The 15,859-nt window shown below is 47.3% G+C and overlaps 1 protein-coding gene across 2 annotated transcripts in view; it reads left to right on the top strand.

Annotated features, from left to right (window-relative positions):
- SMAD9 (SMAD family member 9) overlaps positions 1 to 15,859 on the top strand; it is an 89,052-nt gene that overhangs the window by 61,835 nt on the left and 11,358 nt on the right. For both annotated transcript variants that reach the window (XM_074986703.1, XM_074986695.1), the window contains 2 exons: positions 1,506 to 1,727; positions 8,408 to 8,664. In XM_074986703.1, coding sequence (XP_074842804.1) covers positions 1,506 to 1,727; positions 8,408 to 8,664 — 479 coding nt within the window. The remainder of the gene's footprint in view (positions 1 to 1,505; positions 1,728 to 8,407; positions 8,665 to 15,859) is intronic.

The following is a 15,859-nucleotide window of genomic DNA, read 5'->3' as shown; positions in this document are numbered from 1 at the left end:
CTAGAAAGCCTCAAAGCAGACCACGAAGGAGGGAGAGAGCACTTGTGTAGGCCAAGCAGACCTAAAATCTGCAGTTAGAGCCACAGGGGCACAAACACACCTGCAGCAAAGCACCCTTAGAAACACACACATCTTGAAGAGCCAGAATTTATCTTTCTGGGTCTCTGGGCTGCAGTAGTGACAACAGACCTCAGCATGCAAACCTACTTACTTGCTCCTCCCCTAGCCCACCCATTCACCCATCTCAGAGACAACCACCATGCAGCTGTGCCTCAGGGAATCTGCAGTACCTGACGAAGCGGGTCTTTGCTCACGAAAGCTTATGCTCCAAAATACCTGATAGTCCATAAGGTGCCATAGGACTTCTTGTTGTGTTATGAGGAGCTCTCCTCCTCAGGTTTCCTATGACCGGCTGTGTGTGCAACTGTAATGGTTACTCCTTGTATTGGAGCACTACACAGTTACGGCGGGTCAGGGTCTCACTTTGGTGAGCACTGTACAAACACATATTAAAGGACAGCCCATCTCCCCCAGATAGGTTGCAATCACCGTTGAGACAAGAAGCAATAAGTGCACGTAGCAGACAACTGGAAGGGAGGGAGGATGAAAGTAACTATGCTAGGAATGTGGTGGTATATCTCACATCCATGTGACAGCCACCAGCTTTCCATTCATCTTTTCTCTCTCCTCCCCGCACATATAATACTCCAGAAACATTAAGGATATCATTGATCCCAGCTGACCACCTGCATAGCTGCTCGCAGTTGGAAGTTTCGCAACAGGAGTGGATTTCATTGCGTTGTTTGTTTGTTTGTTTTGTTGGAGGGGGGTGTTACGTCTCTGGCATGTGCACAGGTTAATTAATGCTCATGGGACAAATAAGCTTCAGTTCCAATAAGCACGCAGATGGATCCTTATTCCTACTTTGAATCTGCAAAAGTTGGGATTCTAGCAAGAATAGCCTTTTGTGTGGCATTTCTGCCCGTGCTCTCAGCTGGAAGCTGGCCATTCTACAATGTGTGAAAATTGAATGGTACATCCAAGACCTCCTAGCTTGGGCTCAGGTTTAACTGTGTTTTTCATGAAGGCTCAGCTCACCTTTTATTGTAACACTGAACCAGTTTGCTCATTTCTATTTCCTGTTGTTTGTCCGATACAGTACACATAATAACTACCTAGGCACTGCAAGGCAGACTCAACCTGTAAAGTTTCCAGTGGGTGACTTTCCAGTGCGGTAAGGAATTTAAGTAGATGATCTACTGTAAGCGTAAGAGTTGTCCCACTAGAATGTCAGTGGGACTACTCCCATGCTTCCAGGTAAGCACATGTTTAAGTTCTCCGCTGAATTGGAAGGAGAAATTATCAGCAAACTAGGAAATGGAAGCTGCTGTTGAGATTGAAAAGTGACTGATTAGATGGTGATCACGGCCTGAGAGAGTTTGGTTAAATAGAACAAGGACTACAGTGACCTATACCCCTGATACATTTTATTTTATTTCCTACAGACTTTCGACCTGTTTGCTATGAGGAACCCCAGCACTGGTGCTCCGTTGCTTACTATGAACTCAACAACCGAGTAGGGGAGACTTTCCAGGCTTCTTCTCGGAGTATTCTTATAGATGGGTTCACAGATCCTTCAAATAACAGGAACAGATTCTGCCTTGGATTGCTCTCTAATGTCAACAGAAATTCTACTATAGAAAACACCAGGCGACACATAGGAAAAGGTAAGAGCAAATTCCCTCTTATTGGTAAGGAAGAGAGTTTGGATGAACATCCACGGCCTACAAACTAGAAAGGTCTGTCTGTCTATTTTCCTAACCTAACTAATATCAATGTAAAGCCACCTGCTTGGATTATTTCTGAAGCAGTAGCTGAGTCATTGGTTCTTTATGGAGAATAAGCTAGCACTTTATTCAGGTTATAAAACTTTTTTTCTAACTTATCAGTATTTTGTTTTCATTTGTATTGATCAGAACTTCTGGCAAATCAGAATATTGCCAGTGAAATATCACAAAACAGGTGGGGTCAGACAGTGTGGTAAGTTGCTGAGCTATACACTGCTAAAGTTTCTTCTGCTAATTTTTTCTCTGGCAGGTTAAGGAAACCAAGCCAGTCTGATTCTGTGTTTCTGGGAACTTTCCAAGGTTCTTCTGAAGTGCACATATGCTTCATACACACACAACCAGATTCTTTTTGCCAGCAGTGTTGTCATGGACTCACAGATCGTGCCCACACTTGGCTGTATGGACCCCAGGGGAAACCTCCCCCAGTGTGACAGCATCTTCTTGGGATTCCACTACAGCGTGACAGCCTCATCTCATGCAGTCCACTCTTTCTTGGGGTTAGCTCCTCTGCCTCCATGGACCGCACCTCTTAGAGATGTCTGCACACCTGTCTCTCACCATTGGCCCTCTCTGGGAGTCCATTCACTCTGCACCTCCACAGCCTCCACTCCCAGAGGGAATAATGCAACCTTGTTCTCTAGACTAGAGGGACACTCAGCCAACATAAAACAGAAGGGTTTATTGAGCATTGAACACAGCATGGGAACTCTGAGGCCTGTAAGCCTGGCCTTTGTAGCATGATACACGAGTCTCTTCTGCTTCCAGGTGGGCTCCGCCTGATCTCTCTTCTGTCCCATCCAGAAGCCTCCTCCTTCCAGCTCATCCTCCAGTATCCCTCTCCAGCAGCTGCTCTGTCCAAGTAAACAGAGTTGCTTAGGCTCCTTTCTTCTCTGACTCTCTTCTTCTCCCTCATTCGTTCCCCTGGCTGGAATAGTCTGATGAGGTGACTGGGGTCCTCTCTCCACAGCCCATTGTCCTTCCACTGGCCAGAAGGAATTGTGCCATCCTAGCTGGGTCTCCCAGTCACCAGATCATCAGTTGCTGAGTTCTCTATTGGCTAGGCTTGACCAGTCTCCAGTATTTAATGGAAAAATCTGGTCTGCAGCAACCAGGTTTCTGCTCATCTCTTTGATCTGTCCTGCCTTTCTACCCTGGGAGCTTTGCAAGTGGACATCTCAGCCTGCTTGGACTTTTTGTAGTTGTAGCTCCAATAGAGATCTGACAGACCTCAGCTCTTTCTGGGAACCCTTTGGACACTGCTGTAATTCATTTTGTAACACCCCCAGGTTTTATTTTTTAATTCTATTGTAAAATCTTCAACTCTAGATTTAAGTCTTCTTTGAAGTGCCACTGACCATTTTTGATTTCTGCAAGCACCTACTTAATTTGTTCTGTTGTGGCTCAACAGGAATCAAGCTCACAGTGTCTCTCTCTTTAAAAACTGAATCCCACTCCTGGGAAGGAGTCCAAACAGCTGGTCACACTATGGGACCCTGGGGGTGTTCCTGCTGGAAGTAGAAGTTGATGGATTCTCATATTCTCTTTGAACGTATGAAGTCTTTCTCTAAATACAGGAGGAACCCAGAAAAAAAGAAGCATTTTCTTTGTTTAGAGCTCCGAACCTCTTTAGCCAACAGCCCCAAAAATCCTCTCTAGCTTTTTTCAGGGTTACATGATAGTCACATGATCTGAAGAAGTGGGTCTGTCCCACAAAAGCTCATCACTGAATAAATCATTTTGTTAGTCTTTAAAGTTACATTTCTGCTACTTTGTTATGATGTTCAAAGGTTACTGCTTGGTCATCTTGCATTTTTGCCTGCATGTGTCACTGTTCTTTTCTTTTTTCAATCTTAGTCTCTTTTGCCATGTACCTCTCTCCCCCATACACACCTCCACAGAACAATGCTTAGCCAGAAGTGCTTTTGATTGGGTTCACACATTCCTTGTATCTTTGGTAGAGGTTTATGCTCATAGGCAAGACTCACCCTTCAGTTAACATGTGCATCAATCTCAGTAGGTGTTTAGCTTCACCCAGCTGATAACAATATCTTCCTGCCAGTTCTGTAATCAGCAGTGTATCACCAGTTTTAAACTTCTCGATATAAAACAAAGCATGGAGTTCTTCTTCGAGTGATGTCCCTGTGGTTGCTCCACTGTAGGTGCTGGGCTCGTCCCAGTGCCACAGACCAGAGACTCTAAAAAATCTGGGGTGATTGAGAGGAACTGGCTTTAGCCAGTCTGCACACTTGATCAAAAGCGTGTGAATGGAGAGACATAGCAGCAGCGCATGCTCAGACCGGCCAGATGCAGCTTTGAAGAGTCCAATCTGCGGTGCTGGGATGAGCCCAATACCTACAGTGGAGCATCCCCAGGGACACACATCTGAAAGAACAATAGTTACTGCACCAAGGTGAGTAACTTCACTTTCTGGGTTTCCTTCCCCTCTTCATTGCTGTTTTTTTTCTGAGGGGGTCCAAATAATTGCAACATTTTAACGAGTAATTAAGTGCAGCTCTGATCTTATCCTGTAAGCACTAAGGCTATGTCTACACTTCCATTTTGTTAGTAAAACTTGTCATTCAGGGTATGAAAAAAAACCACACACCTGAGCGAGATAAGTTGCACCAAAAGAAGGGCAGTGTGGCCAGTGCTATGATGGGAGCCAGCTTCTCCCACCAGCACAGCTACCACCTCTTGTGGAGGTGGTTTTATTATGCCGATACGAGAGCTCTCCCCTCCCACACACACAGAGCGACTACACGGGCAACCCGCAGCAGCATAGTTGCGTCAGTACAGCTGTGCTGCTTTAAGTTTGCTCTTATAGACGTCGCCTAAGGCTCAGTCGAAACAGGCTCTGAACTTTCACTGAAACCAGCAAAAGTGAGAAGCCTACATGTCTTTGTGGATTTGATCCTGATGCTCTTCTGTACTGCCACTGGTCCTCTCCCTTGTTGTCATCATCTTGAATCAGTACTTGCCATGAAATGATTAAGGATTGAACTGGGATCCAGTGATTCTTGATTTGTGTGTCTCTCTCTGCTGCTAAGTCACTTGGATGGATCACTGAAAATCTGTGTCTTGGTCTCCCGACTCACTGTAAAGCTGAAATTATAACACTTCTCTAACTCCTGTTAGTTTTGTGAGGATGAGGTAGGTAAGAGTCCAAATACCGCTTAGAACACTAAAGTACAAGCAATGATCTTCACATTCAGTCTTTTAAGAGCTTTGATATAGGTCACTGACACATTGACAAACTAATGACACAAATAGAGAAGAAATGTGAGACACTAATTTGTTTCTGCCACAGAAAAAATAAGTCGCCCAACCTCTACTTCCAGGGTTTCTGGGTGAATTTTCACCTTGTAAATAATGTCTGCTTTCCTGGTTGGAATCCAAAATGACCAATAACCTACATGCCCTGTTAGTATAATCCCCACTGCAGTTATAGCAGTCTGCTTCCTCTCCCCTTACCCATTTCTGCCCCCCACCCTCCCACCAAAATTCTGATTTATTCAGTTGTTGGTTTTCCCCTTCCACTGGAATGTCTTCTTACAGAAGCCATAAAACAGCCAAACTGAACTGGACTTTTCCCTGCACTAGATACACTCCATATTTTTCAGGTTGTAATTTATTTAACTGAAGTAGTAAGTCTTGGTCAGAAGCTTTTATTACACAATGATCATCTAAACTACATTTCTTTCTTTTCTGAGGGTTCAGCAGAATTCAGATCTGTGGCCCTGCCCAGTTCCCAGTCTCAAAACAATATTTTGAATGTCTCTAGTCCAGTCTTGAAACTGAATGATTGAATGTGGAAGAAGACTTTGACAAATTTGATAAGCTTGGTAAAAATCCCAGCAAATCTGAAAGCCAAATGCAGGGATGCCATTTCCCAGCTTCCTATGTATTGTCCTTTCCACCAATTATGTTAAGATGTGGTGATGCTTCATGAAACTCCAAATAGTTAATATTTCTTTTTCAACAGTGACAATAAAGTAGTCATCCAGTTCCAGTTTCTGAAAGACAAAGACTATATATAAATACTCTAATGGTGGGCAGTAGATCCATAAAAAGCCATTGCTGGGCTTTTTGTGGTCAAAATTCTCTTCTGCCCAAAGAAGAAGAGCGTGAATGATTTCCAGGACAAGAAGAGAGTGTGGTAAACACTAATGGTTCTCATGTGTTTAGATTTGAAGATGTGTCTGAACTGATTAAATATCTTAGAACCTTACCTTAGGAATCTGCTCAAAGGACCTAAGGTAATTTGTTCTCAAAGGATCTTGGTCCATCTGAGATTCATAGTTTTTATTCACAGCTCTCGTCATTCAATTTGAGAGGAAAATGCCCTGGAGGAGTAGAAATGCCCTACAAATAGGATGCAGGACAGATCCAACAATTCATAGTTCCTAAAGCATGTCAGATAGACAGATGAAAGCTGCTGAAATTGATAGAAATCTCTTCTGTTAACAGAAAAAACAGGGAGTAAACAAGATTAAGTCACTAGGATAAGTATATGTAATACAGTTGTCATCCAGTATACCAGCATGAAATTGTTTCCTGGGAGTACCACATCAAAGCAAGTAATGATCCATAACACAGTGCAATTATCTGCTAGAAACTGGTCCACTTTCAGCAGACAAACTTCAAAGACAGAAATGAGGCTTCTGATCTCTTTACTTTGTAATACCAAAAGGATCTGGAGCATTCTAAGATGCAGGATCTTAGGATTCTGAGAATGAAATCTCATAAAAGCATAGGAATTCCTCATTTTGGGATTGTGGAAGTGTGTTCCACTAACTAGCTGTCACTAAATTTGCTTGTCTCCAGTGAATGCACACTGGACCTGCTCTGTAGTGAATCAGGGCTGTGCAGTGAAGGCACCTATTGTCTGTATGACTCCTGCTTCACTTGTTGCCGAAGTTGGAGGGTGTGTGGAAAGTTAGGCAGTGAGCTAGAGAAAAAGAAAGCATGGTCTTATGCTGAAGGCAGTTGAACATTGCCTTAAATAATTGGATTCTGCCTCTGTCCCAGTACTCCTGTGTGATGTTTGAACTCATAAAGTACTAACTACGCTGAAAAATCAGGTGCTAATGTCTCAAACTGGGCACTCAGAATTTGAGGTTAATGACTCTGTGCCTTGGTTCTCCATCTGTGAGGTGAAAATGATACCCCCTTATCTCAGAGTGTGGGGAAAATTCATTAATTAATATCTTCAAACACTCAGATGCTGTAACAATGACCCTTATAGGAGAAACGCAAGAGGAAATTAATACTGCAGTCTTTGAAGGAGGGCTTGACTGGTGTCAATAAGGCAGGGACCACACATTGAACAATGATGATAAAAAAAAAAAACTATTCAGTGGCTGTTCAGTAGGACAGCACTATCCATTCTGACCGCAGGCAGCGTCAATTGTGGCATTTCCTAACCCTGTCATACGCTTGACTTTTGTAACCTTAATTATATTTTGGTGTCATTTTTATATGAAATACAATTGTGACATAATTCACTGAAAGATCTGTTCTGTGCATGGTATCTCTTACCTTCCAAGTGTCTGTATGTTTGCATGTAGTGGTTTGTTTATATGTATCAGGAGCAATATTTCATTGGTTTGTATGGGGAGTTTGTATGTAACTTCTGAAACTACCACTAGGGTGAGAGGTAGGAATTACATGGGTAGAGGGATAATGGGCTGGTACCTATATGTAAGATTGCATGGCTGTCTCTTCCCAACAGTTTCCAAGGGAAGCCCTGCCCCCTCATTCCTGAGCCACTGGCAAGATCAGCATTTCTGGGGGATTAGCCGTCTTTGAGTCCCTAGCTCTCTAAGCAAGGCCAGGCAGCAAGCAGCCCAGGGCTTCATCTGCAGGCAGGGCAGAGCAGCAAGCAAGCTTCCGGCATTCAGGCAAGGTGGAGCATCAAACGGTGTGACTTCCTAGCTCTGTCAAACTGCCCAAAGTAGGGAGGCTGCCGTGCTGGGAGACTCCACAGAGTTGAGGGATCCAAGTGCATCTGGTCCACCACATTCCAGGTCAGGGCCCTAATATAGGCAGATGGTTCCATCACTATGTCAGCAGGAATCTAGCTGGAAAAAGCTGCCTGGATTCAGGCAAAAACAACTGGGCTGTGGTGAAGTGTTCCTGGGCTACTTCCTATGCTCCCTTGGGTGTGTACCTCTGTCTTAGGCTTGTTCTCCATCTCCCCAGGATATATTGCCCGCAACCATCCCAAGCATCTCCTGGGCATGTTGGTTGGCTGGCAGCTCTGGCATTCGTGGCAAGTTAGAGTGCGGTTGATGTCCTCTTCAGACTCCCACTCTAGCAGCAGCTGGAAAGTGTCTGTCTACCCTGTTGGCTCTGGCTCAGCTGAGCTGCAGGGTGTGGAAACTTCCTGTTCCACCCCTCTGCTTCTGGCAGGGTGGGCAGAGGTTCCTTCCCATTAGTCTCTGAGGGAGTTCATTCCCCCTTGCTAAACTGTACAAAAGTAATGTAGCCAGTGTTTAAAGCCCTGATACATTCTGTATGAAGGATTACAGAGCAATAACTCATGGTTTTGTCTTTCCTAGGTGTCCATCTCTATTATGTTGGTGGTGAAGTGTATGCAGAATGTGTGAGTGACAGCAGCATTTTTGTACAGAGCCGCAACTGTAACTATCAGCATGGCTTCCACCCAGCCACTGTCTGCAAGATCCCCAGTGGCTGCAGCCTCAAGATTTTCAACAACCAGCTCTTTGCCCAGTTGCTCGCCCAGTCAGTCAACCATGGCTTTGAGGTGGTGTATGAGCTGACCAAGATGTGCACTATCCGAATGAGCTTTGTTAAAGTAAGGATTCCTTTTCTTTTGTTGCATTTCCGGAGAGGAAAGGGAGAGAGAAATCCCTGAGATTAGTTAACAGTGTTGATATTTTCTAATTCCATTTTGTCTAACAACCAACCTACAAAAATGTATTAATCCTACACAATTCAGTCTGTAGTTTCTGTAGAATGAAAGTGATGGTCCTTGCTGTGAGCAGCTCCTTATAATGAATAGTATTGAAGGCAACTGCCCATAATCCACTAAATGAGGAAACTGTTGAATACTGAAACTATCACTTTGCTGGGCTGTGGCCAGGCCTAACATCAGACTAACTGCTCTCCAGCAACTTGAAACAGATCACATTCTGCTAGAGTTGATTTTTCTACTATCCTCTCAATGCCCTTTCTCAACAAGAGCAAGACCAGAGATTAGGGGCATATTAGCTCATCTAGGTACCCAAAGTCAAACTCTGTAATCTGGATGACTTTCAGAGTTCCCACTGTTGCTATTCAGTATCCCTGAATTCAGGGTTGCTCAGTACCTCAGAAAACCAGCCCATTGCCATTTAGGTGCAGAGTTCAAAGCCTGACTTTAGGTGCCCAAGACTGTAAGGGGGGCGCAGCACGATTGGGCTGCCCCTCTCTCCCTCCTGCAGCCTCTGTTACTTTCCCCGCAGCCACTCTGCTGCTACTGTGCTGAGGTCTGCCAAGAGCTGTCTCCGGGTCTTTTTGTTTCTTTTTTTTCCCCCAAAGCAGCAAACTCACTCTGGGCCTCTCTTCCAGGAGGAGGATGTGGCTTTGCTGCAGGAGAGCAGTTTGATTAGTGACCCTCCTGCGGGGAAGTGAGCGGTGGTTGAGTGTTGAGAGGAACTCGGCTGAACTTCCCACTGCACACAGCCTGCCTCGTGCCTTTCAAAAGGCCCTGCTGGCAGCTGCCAGCAGGAGAGACTGGGGGTCGTTGTGGTTAGAGAAGCAGGCATGCTTCCTACTCTATGCAGACTAGATAGCTCAAGTCCCACGCCAGCCTGGATCAGCACCTGCCAGCTGCTCACTCCCTCCTCCCACCAGGCAGGGCTCTCAGGAGAAGTAAGTCCCTTTTCAGCATTGTGCTGAGAACTCCCAAGCTCTGGGCTCAAGCTCCACGAGGAGCTTTTCTTCACAAATGCTAAGTGTATTTTGTAAGTTGTGTTCAGACTTAACTCCTTGAGGCACGCTGGCCTGGGCTTGCCTTGGAGCTGCTGGGAGTTTGACATAAAGAGAGAGGAACATACTCCATTTAAAGTCTCAGTGCTGCTGAGAATCCCTTACAGTAAGGAGCAGTGCAAGTTACAAAACCAGCACAATTACTGTCAGCCTCTTTTTGTTTAGTGCCAGGGTCAGAGAAACGAGCCCGTGGGTCCAATCGATTAAAAGAAGATTTATAAATTTTTTTACTGGTCTCCCTTCCTTGAACAAACTAAAAATAAAAGCCAACCTTTTCAAAAGAAAAAGTGGCGTTCAGAAAGCTGATTTACCTGCTGCCACTCCTGCCCCTCGCTCCCATGGCCTTCACTGTCACCATTCCTGAGGGAGCGCAGTGCATCACTTCCAGGAGACCACTCCTCACTTCCAGGGGTGTCAGTGGGGCAGGGGTGGCCCTGCTAATTGCAGGGATGAAAGGTGGGGCCTGATGTAAAAAGTTTGCTCACCCTTGGCCTCGGAGCAAGGGATAGAACCCAGGACCTTTAGAGCACTGCTGTTAGATTGCTTTCTCATTGCCAGTTATAATTTATGTCACAGGCCCATGTACCTCCTGAGTAAAAGGAGCATGATGACTTTCCTGTGGTTAAACACACCTCTCCGAGTTTCTGACTGCAGTTCTGGGAGAAAGCACTTCTCCAGCTCTTCAAGACTTCCCCGGTCTAGTCAATCTCGTATAAAACTGCAAAGACCTGTCAGTTACTACCTACAAGTGGTTCTGTCCAAGTAACTGCACTAAACTGGCTGCATTTGTGCCACAGGGGATGGAGCTTTTGGGCCAAGAATCAGGACTGAGATGCCTAGAATGAATGTCAGCAGGATCGCTCCTCTCACTCCTTGCAAAATAACTAAACAGCTTCCTGTGCATGGACCAAAGTCCTGTCTGCATTTTGTGGACATTAAAAAAATCCCCTGGCACTCTTTTCTTCAGAGCGCAAGCCAAATTCTCCCAAACAGTGACCAGCACTGGCATACTGTGTTCCAGTTTGGGAAGGAAGTGATGTCTTCTACAACTCAGTTAATAGTAGTGAAAACATTCTTCTTCTTTTGTGCAAAACATGAATGGCTTGTTTGTTCGGGAGGTACATGCCACACCTTCGATATCTCAGTAATTTGCCGGCACTCTGTCTGATGTGTTCGCTGGAATCAAATCCAAGTGGCAGGGAATGCTGTTGTGTTTTCTTGCTGAACCAGACTCTTCCCATGTTACCTTGCTTTGTTGAACTATGGCAAAAACTGTCATCCTTTTGGCTCCCAATCTCCCATGTGTGAGAGGTCCATTTCCATTTCCAGTCTTTTTCAAACTGATACACCTCATTGTTCTTTTTATTCTTTCCTTGAAAAAAATGGCTTTGGGAGTCATGCTGTGGTCATTTTGGGCAGCAAACCTTATCCGCTCCTCCACTGGGACAGACAGCCCACCTATGCAGTAGCTGGATAGGATTACAAGTGTGCTTTCCATCTGTAGATTGTAATGCTCTTTACAAAGGTGGGTACCATTTTCCCTATAGCAGACAGGGAAGGTGAGGCACTGAGGGGTTAATGAGACCTCTGCAGTCGCACACCTGGTCCATATCTGGAACAGAACCCTGGTCTTCTGACTCCCAGTTTGGTTCACATCCTCTTGGATGACACTTCCTGAGGTCACAGTGCAACTGAGAGGATCTGGAATACATGCTTACTGTGGTGCTCCCCAGCTTGAAGGGACTGCATAGCTTGCTCATCTGAGGCATGGCCAAGCTCCAGACTCCCTGCATACAGGCTGCTTTTGACAGAACCTGCTGTGAAGAGCTCATGCTGCTTCTACTTGGAGTCATCGGTATGGAGTTCTGCTGAGTTTATTGCCTCCAAAACTTGGGCCATTTGCTCCATGCGGGCAGGCTGGCTCTTGGGCCCTCTACTTAGTCACTGCCATCTTCATCACCCTATATGGAACAATACAATAAGGATCAGGATTTTGCCCTTAGCTTTGTTTGCACTCCCTTCAGCGCGCACCTCTGTCACCTCAATTTTCCAGGTTCATTTTGGAGATTAAAAAGACAGGGACTTTTCATCTTAGAAAAGAGAGACGGGATGTGGGGGGAAGACAGAGATCTATAAAGTCATGCCAGGTATGGAGAAAGTGAATAAGCAAAAACTATTTACTTGTTCCTGTAACATAAGAACTAGGGATCACCAAACAGAATTAAAGGTAGGAGATTTAAAACAAACGAGGTAGTTTTTCTTCACACAGTGCCCAGTCAACCTGTGGAACTCCGTGCCAGAAGATGATGTGAAGATCAGGATTTAATCAGAGTGCAAAAAAGAACTAGATTCATGGAGGTTAGGTCTATTAATACTTACTGGGTAGGAATGGTGTCCCTAGCCTCTGTTTGTCAGAGGCTGGAAGTGGATGACAGGAGAGAGATCACTCAATTATTGCCTGTTCTGTTCACTCCTTCTGGGGCATCTGGCATTAGCCACTGTCAGGAGGCAGGTTACTGGGATAGATGGACCTTTCGTCTGACCCAGTATGGCTGTTCTTGTATTCTTTAATAAAGGGAGCCAAGAATTCCAGCTGCAGCCCAGGGCAGACCATTCATAAGCAGCAGTGGAGTTGGAAACTGGCCAATGAGAGGCGTGATGATTGATTGGGCTGGGGGTTGGGCAGCTCACACATCTGCATGTGGCACAGAGACGTACATGGAGGTGGCAGCCAGCTGTTTGGAGCAGCCTGTGGCTGCAGCAGGCAGAGAGCCTGCCTTGGGGTCCTACTAGGCTGCTGGACAGAAGCCACCTAGGTAAGCACCTTCCAACCAGCTTCTGCCTTTGGCACCCCAGCCTCTCCCCCTTCCCAGCTCCCTGCCCTAGGTCACCAGACTCCCTCCATCCCACCTCCCACAGGTCACAGTTCCCTCTCAGACCCTGCACCCCCTCCTATCTCCCTTCAGCAGTCCCGCACCCCCTCCTGCAGCCATACCTCCTCCCTGACCCTGCACCCTCTGCAGCACCCTAATCCCCTGCCCTAGGTCACCACCCAAACCCTCTGCATGCCCCCCGCCCCGTCACAACTGCCTCCCAGATTCTGCATTCACTCATAGGTCCCCCACCCAGGTCAGAATCCTCTCCTGCACACACACCCTCTCCCAAACACACTTCACCTCCCTTACCCTCTGCCTGAGGTCACAACCCCCTCCCTCACCCAAACGCTACAGTCAGACCCTCTGCATCCCCTGTGCCCAGCTCCAACCTCCATCCCAGACCCTCTCCCACCTGTAGAAAAATGTGGCCATTGACCATTATCAAAATACTGGTATGGCTCCCCCCATGAAAAGTTATTGCTCACCCCTGGTTCAGACCCATTATAAAGAGCCTGAGAATGTGTTCAGGCTGTCACAAGAGGGAGCTGTACAGATACTAAAAAGATGGATTTGACATTTGGCTTGCTGTTAGTCCCTGTTCCATGCACCAAGCTAGTAACATGTACACAAATGTAGGCATTTACCCTCAGATGCGCTGTACTATCAATAAAGTGAGGGGTGAGGCACTTCTGACACTTGTCCTACTGTCCGTGCCTTTTCTGTTGAAAAGGAGGACAGAACACACAAGTATTACAGATCCTGAAGACCTGGAAGATACACTGGGGTCAATTATCAGAAAGGTACCCGAGTTTGTCTGTATCTTTAAAAACAATAAGAAGTCCAGATAGTCAATGGGGTCAATGTAAAGAAAAGAGTTCTATGGAAAATTTTGATAACTTGAACACAGACTGACTTCAAGCTCTGCAGCTCAGAACGACTGTACTTGATTAAAGGGAGCCTGACTCAGCCCCCAAAGCTTACTATTGTCGGTGTAAAAATTACACCTTATTAAAGTAAATGCCCCTTTGATGACGACAAACCTAGTAGCCCTCCAGGTCAATATCACCACAGATAAAATGTCAGTTCTTCTTCGAGTGTCCCCGTGGGTGCTCCACAATAGGCGTCGGGCTTGCCTGGCGCCGCAGATCGGATCTTCCAAGCAGTTTCTGCCGGACCGCGCATGCGCCGGTGTGCGCCGCTCCCTTGCGCGCTCCTGGCCACGTGCGCGATCCAGTCCCCGCCAGTTCCTCTTAACCGCCGTCGGCTGCAGACGGAATCCGACTAGGCTACGGCCAAGTTAGCATATTCAATGGTTTTAACTGTTTTTTCTTTAAAGTTTTCAAGTTCTTAGGCTACTGTTAAGTTAGCCAGTTGTTATTTTCAAAAAAAAAAAAAAAAAAGAAACAACAAGCAGAACGGCATTCAGTCCAGTCCTAGTAACAAGCGGAACACCAGAGGCCAGGAGCCTAGGGCCATTAGCCCTCCTGCCGTGGCAGGCCATCGGAGAGGGGGAAAAACAGCACAGAGAAGGTGCTAAGTACCCATTAACAACTGAAAGACTCACCAACAATGTCCTCTTCAGGATTTAAGAAATGTGAGTCCTGCCGAGAGGCAATGCCAGCGTCTGATGGGCACAGTCTCTGCATAAGGTGCCTGGGGGAGTCCCATGTCACGCAGAAATGCTCCTTCTATGCAAAATTAACAGCCAGAGCAAGGAAGGACAGGGAGATGCGGCTTAAAATGCTGCTCTTCGACAAGGCCCTCCAGCCAGACGTGCCGGAGCGGCCACAGCAGGAGGGTCCCTCCGGGGCCCATAAAAGGAAAGCCGCCTCCCTCACCCCATCAGCGCAAAAACGGAGGAAAGCCTCCCCAGCCCGATCCCTGCCGGCAGCAACAGCAAGCGGGACGGGAGGAGCGCGCAGCCCCCAGCCGCAGCAACAGCTGATCGGCGGCGGCACGGAGAGCCACGTGGAGGCGGCTCAGCCTCCGATAATCAAACAGCCGCCCCGCACCGCAGGCAGGGTGGCGGCTAAACAAGTGCCGGTACCGGCGGCACCGCAAGCAGCGGCACCAACCCCCGGGGAACCGGCGGTGCAGAGCACGCAGTCACGCAGCCTGCAGGCACCGGAGGACACCGCCCGTGCAGCACCACCCATGAGCGTGCCGAGCACGGCACGGACGGGGCCGAGATCCCCTACACGTCAGGGGGCGGAGTTACCTCCTCAAGGGAGGGGGAAGGCTGCACACAAAACGAGGCACCGCAGCCCCTCTCCAGACAGGGCTGCAGAGTTGCTTTCTCTCAGCCCTCCGCTTATGCTGCAGACTCCAACCAGAAGGCAGGGGTCCCCCCTAGCCTACCTGGAGCCCCCGTCTCCATTTTTACAACCAGCCTCGCCCTGGCTGGGACCACCTTCACCCTTCCTGGGGTTTGATCCGCTGGAGTACTATCACAAATCGCTCTCTCCAGTGTCCCAGATCTCTCGACGATCTCGCTCCCCCAGACGCAGAGGGTATGCACCAAGGGAGTGGTCTAGGTCACCTTCCCAAGAACAGTGTCTATACTGCCATGGTCGCCCCTATCACGCGGGGCATAGACACCACCAGCAATCTACCAGGGAAAGATCCCCACAGACAATCTCGTATCCCCGAGGGCAATCGCGAACGGGGACAGAGACTCAAGTATATCAGGGGGAACTGGTTATGGAACCCCGAGATTTTCCCTTGCAAGCTTCCAGCGAGAGGATGTACCATCACCAACAGGAACCGGAAGGGTCCAGAGAGGCGTACCCTAGTGGTTCCTCGCTCTCCTCCCCGGACGAGGCTACGGCCCCGGGGGACGTCCATCCTCCGGACGATCTCAAACAGTTTCAAGAGCTGTTTAAGAGGGTGGCCTTCACGCAAGGCATCCAGACAGCAGAGGTGCAAGAGAAACACCATAAGCTCCTCAAAAATCTGAGACCTCCGGCCTCCTCCAGAATAGCAATACCGCTTGATGAAGCAATCTTGGAGTCCGCCACTATGATATGGCAGACCCCTGCGACTATTCCGCCTGTCCACAAGAGAGCAGATAAGAAATACTTCGTGCCGGCGAAGGGCATGGAGTTCCTGTTCAGCCACCCACAACCAAATTCCTTGGTGGTGGAG

Source organism: Carettochelys insculpta, chromosome 1 (genome assembly GCF_033958435.1).
Source record: "Carettochelys insculpta isolate YL-2023 chromosome 1, ASM3395843v1, whole genome shotgun sequence".
Classification (NCBI taxonomy): Eukaryota; Metazoa; Chordata; order Testudines; family Carettochelyidae; genus Carettochelys; species Carettochelys insculpta.
This window is presented reverse-complemented; position numbering and strand designations above follow the sequence as displayed.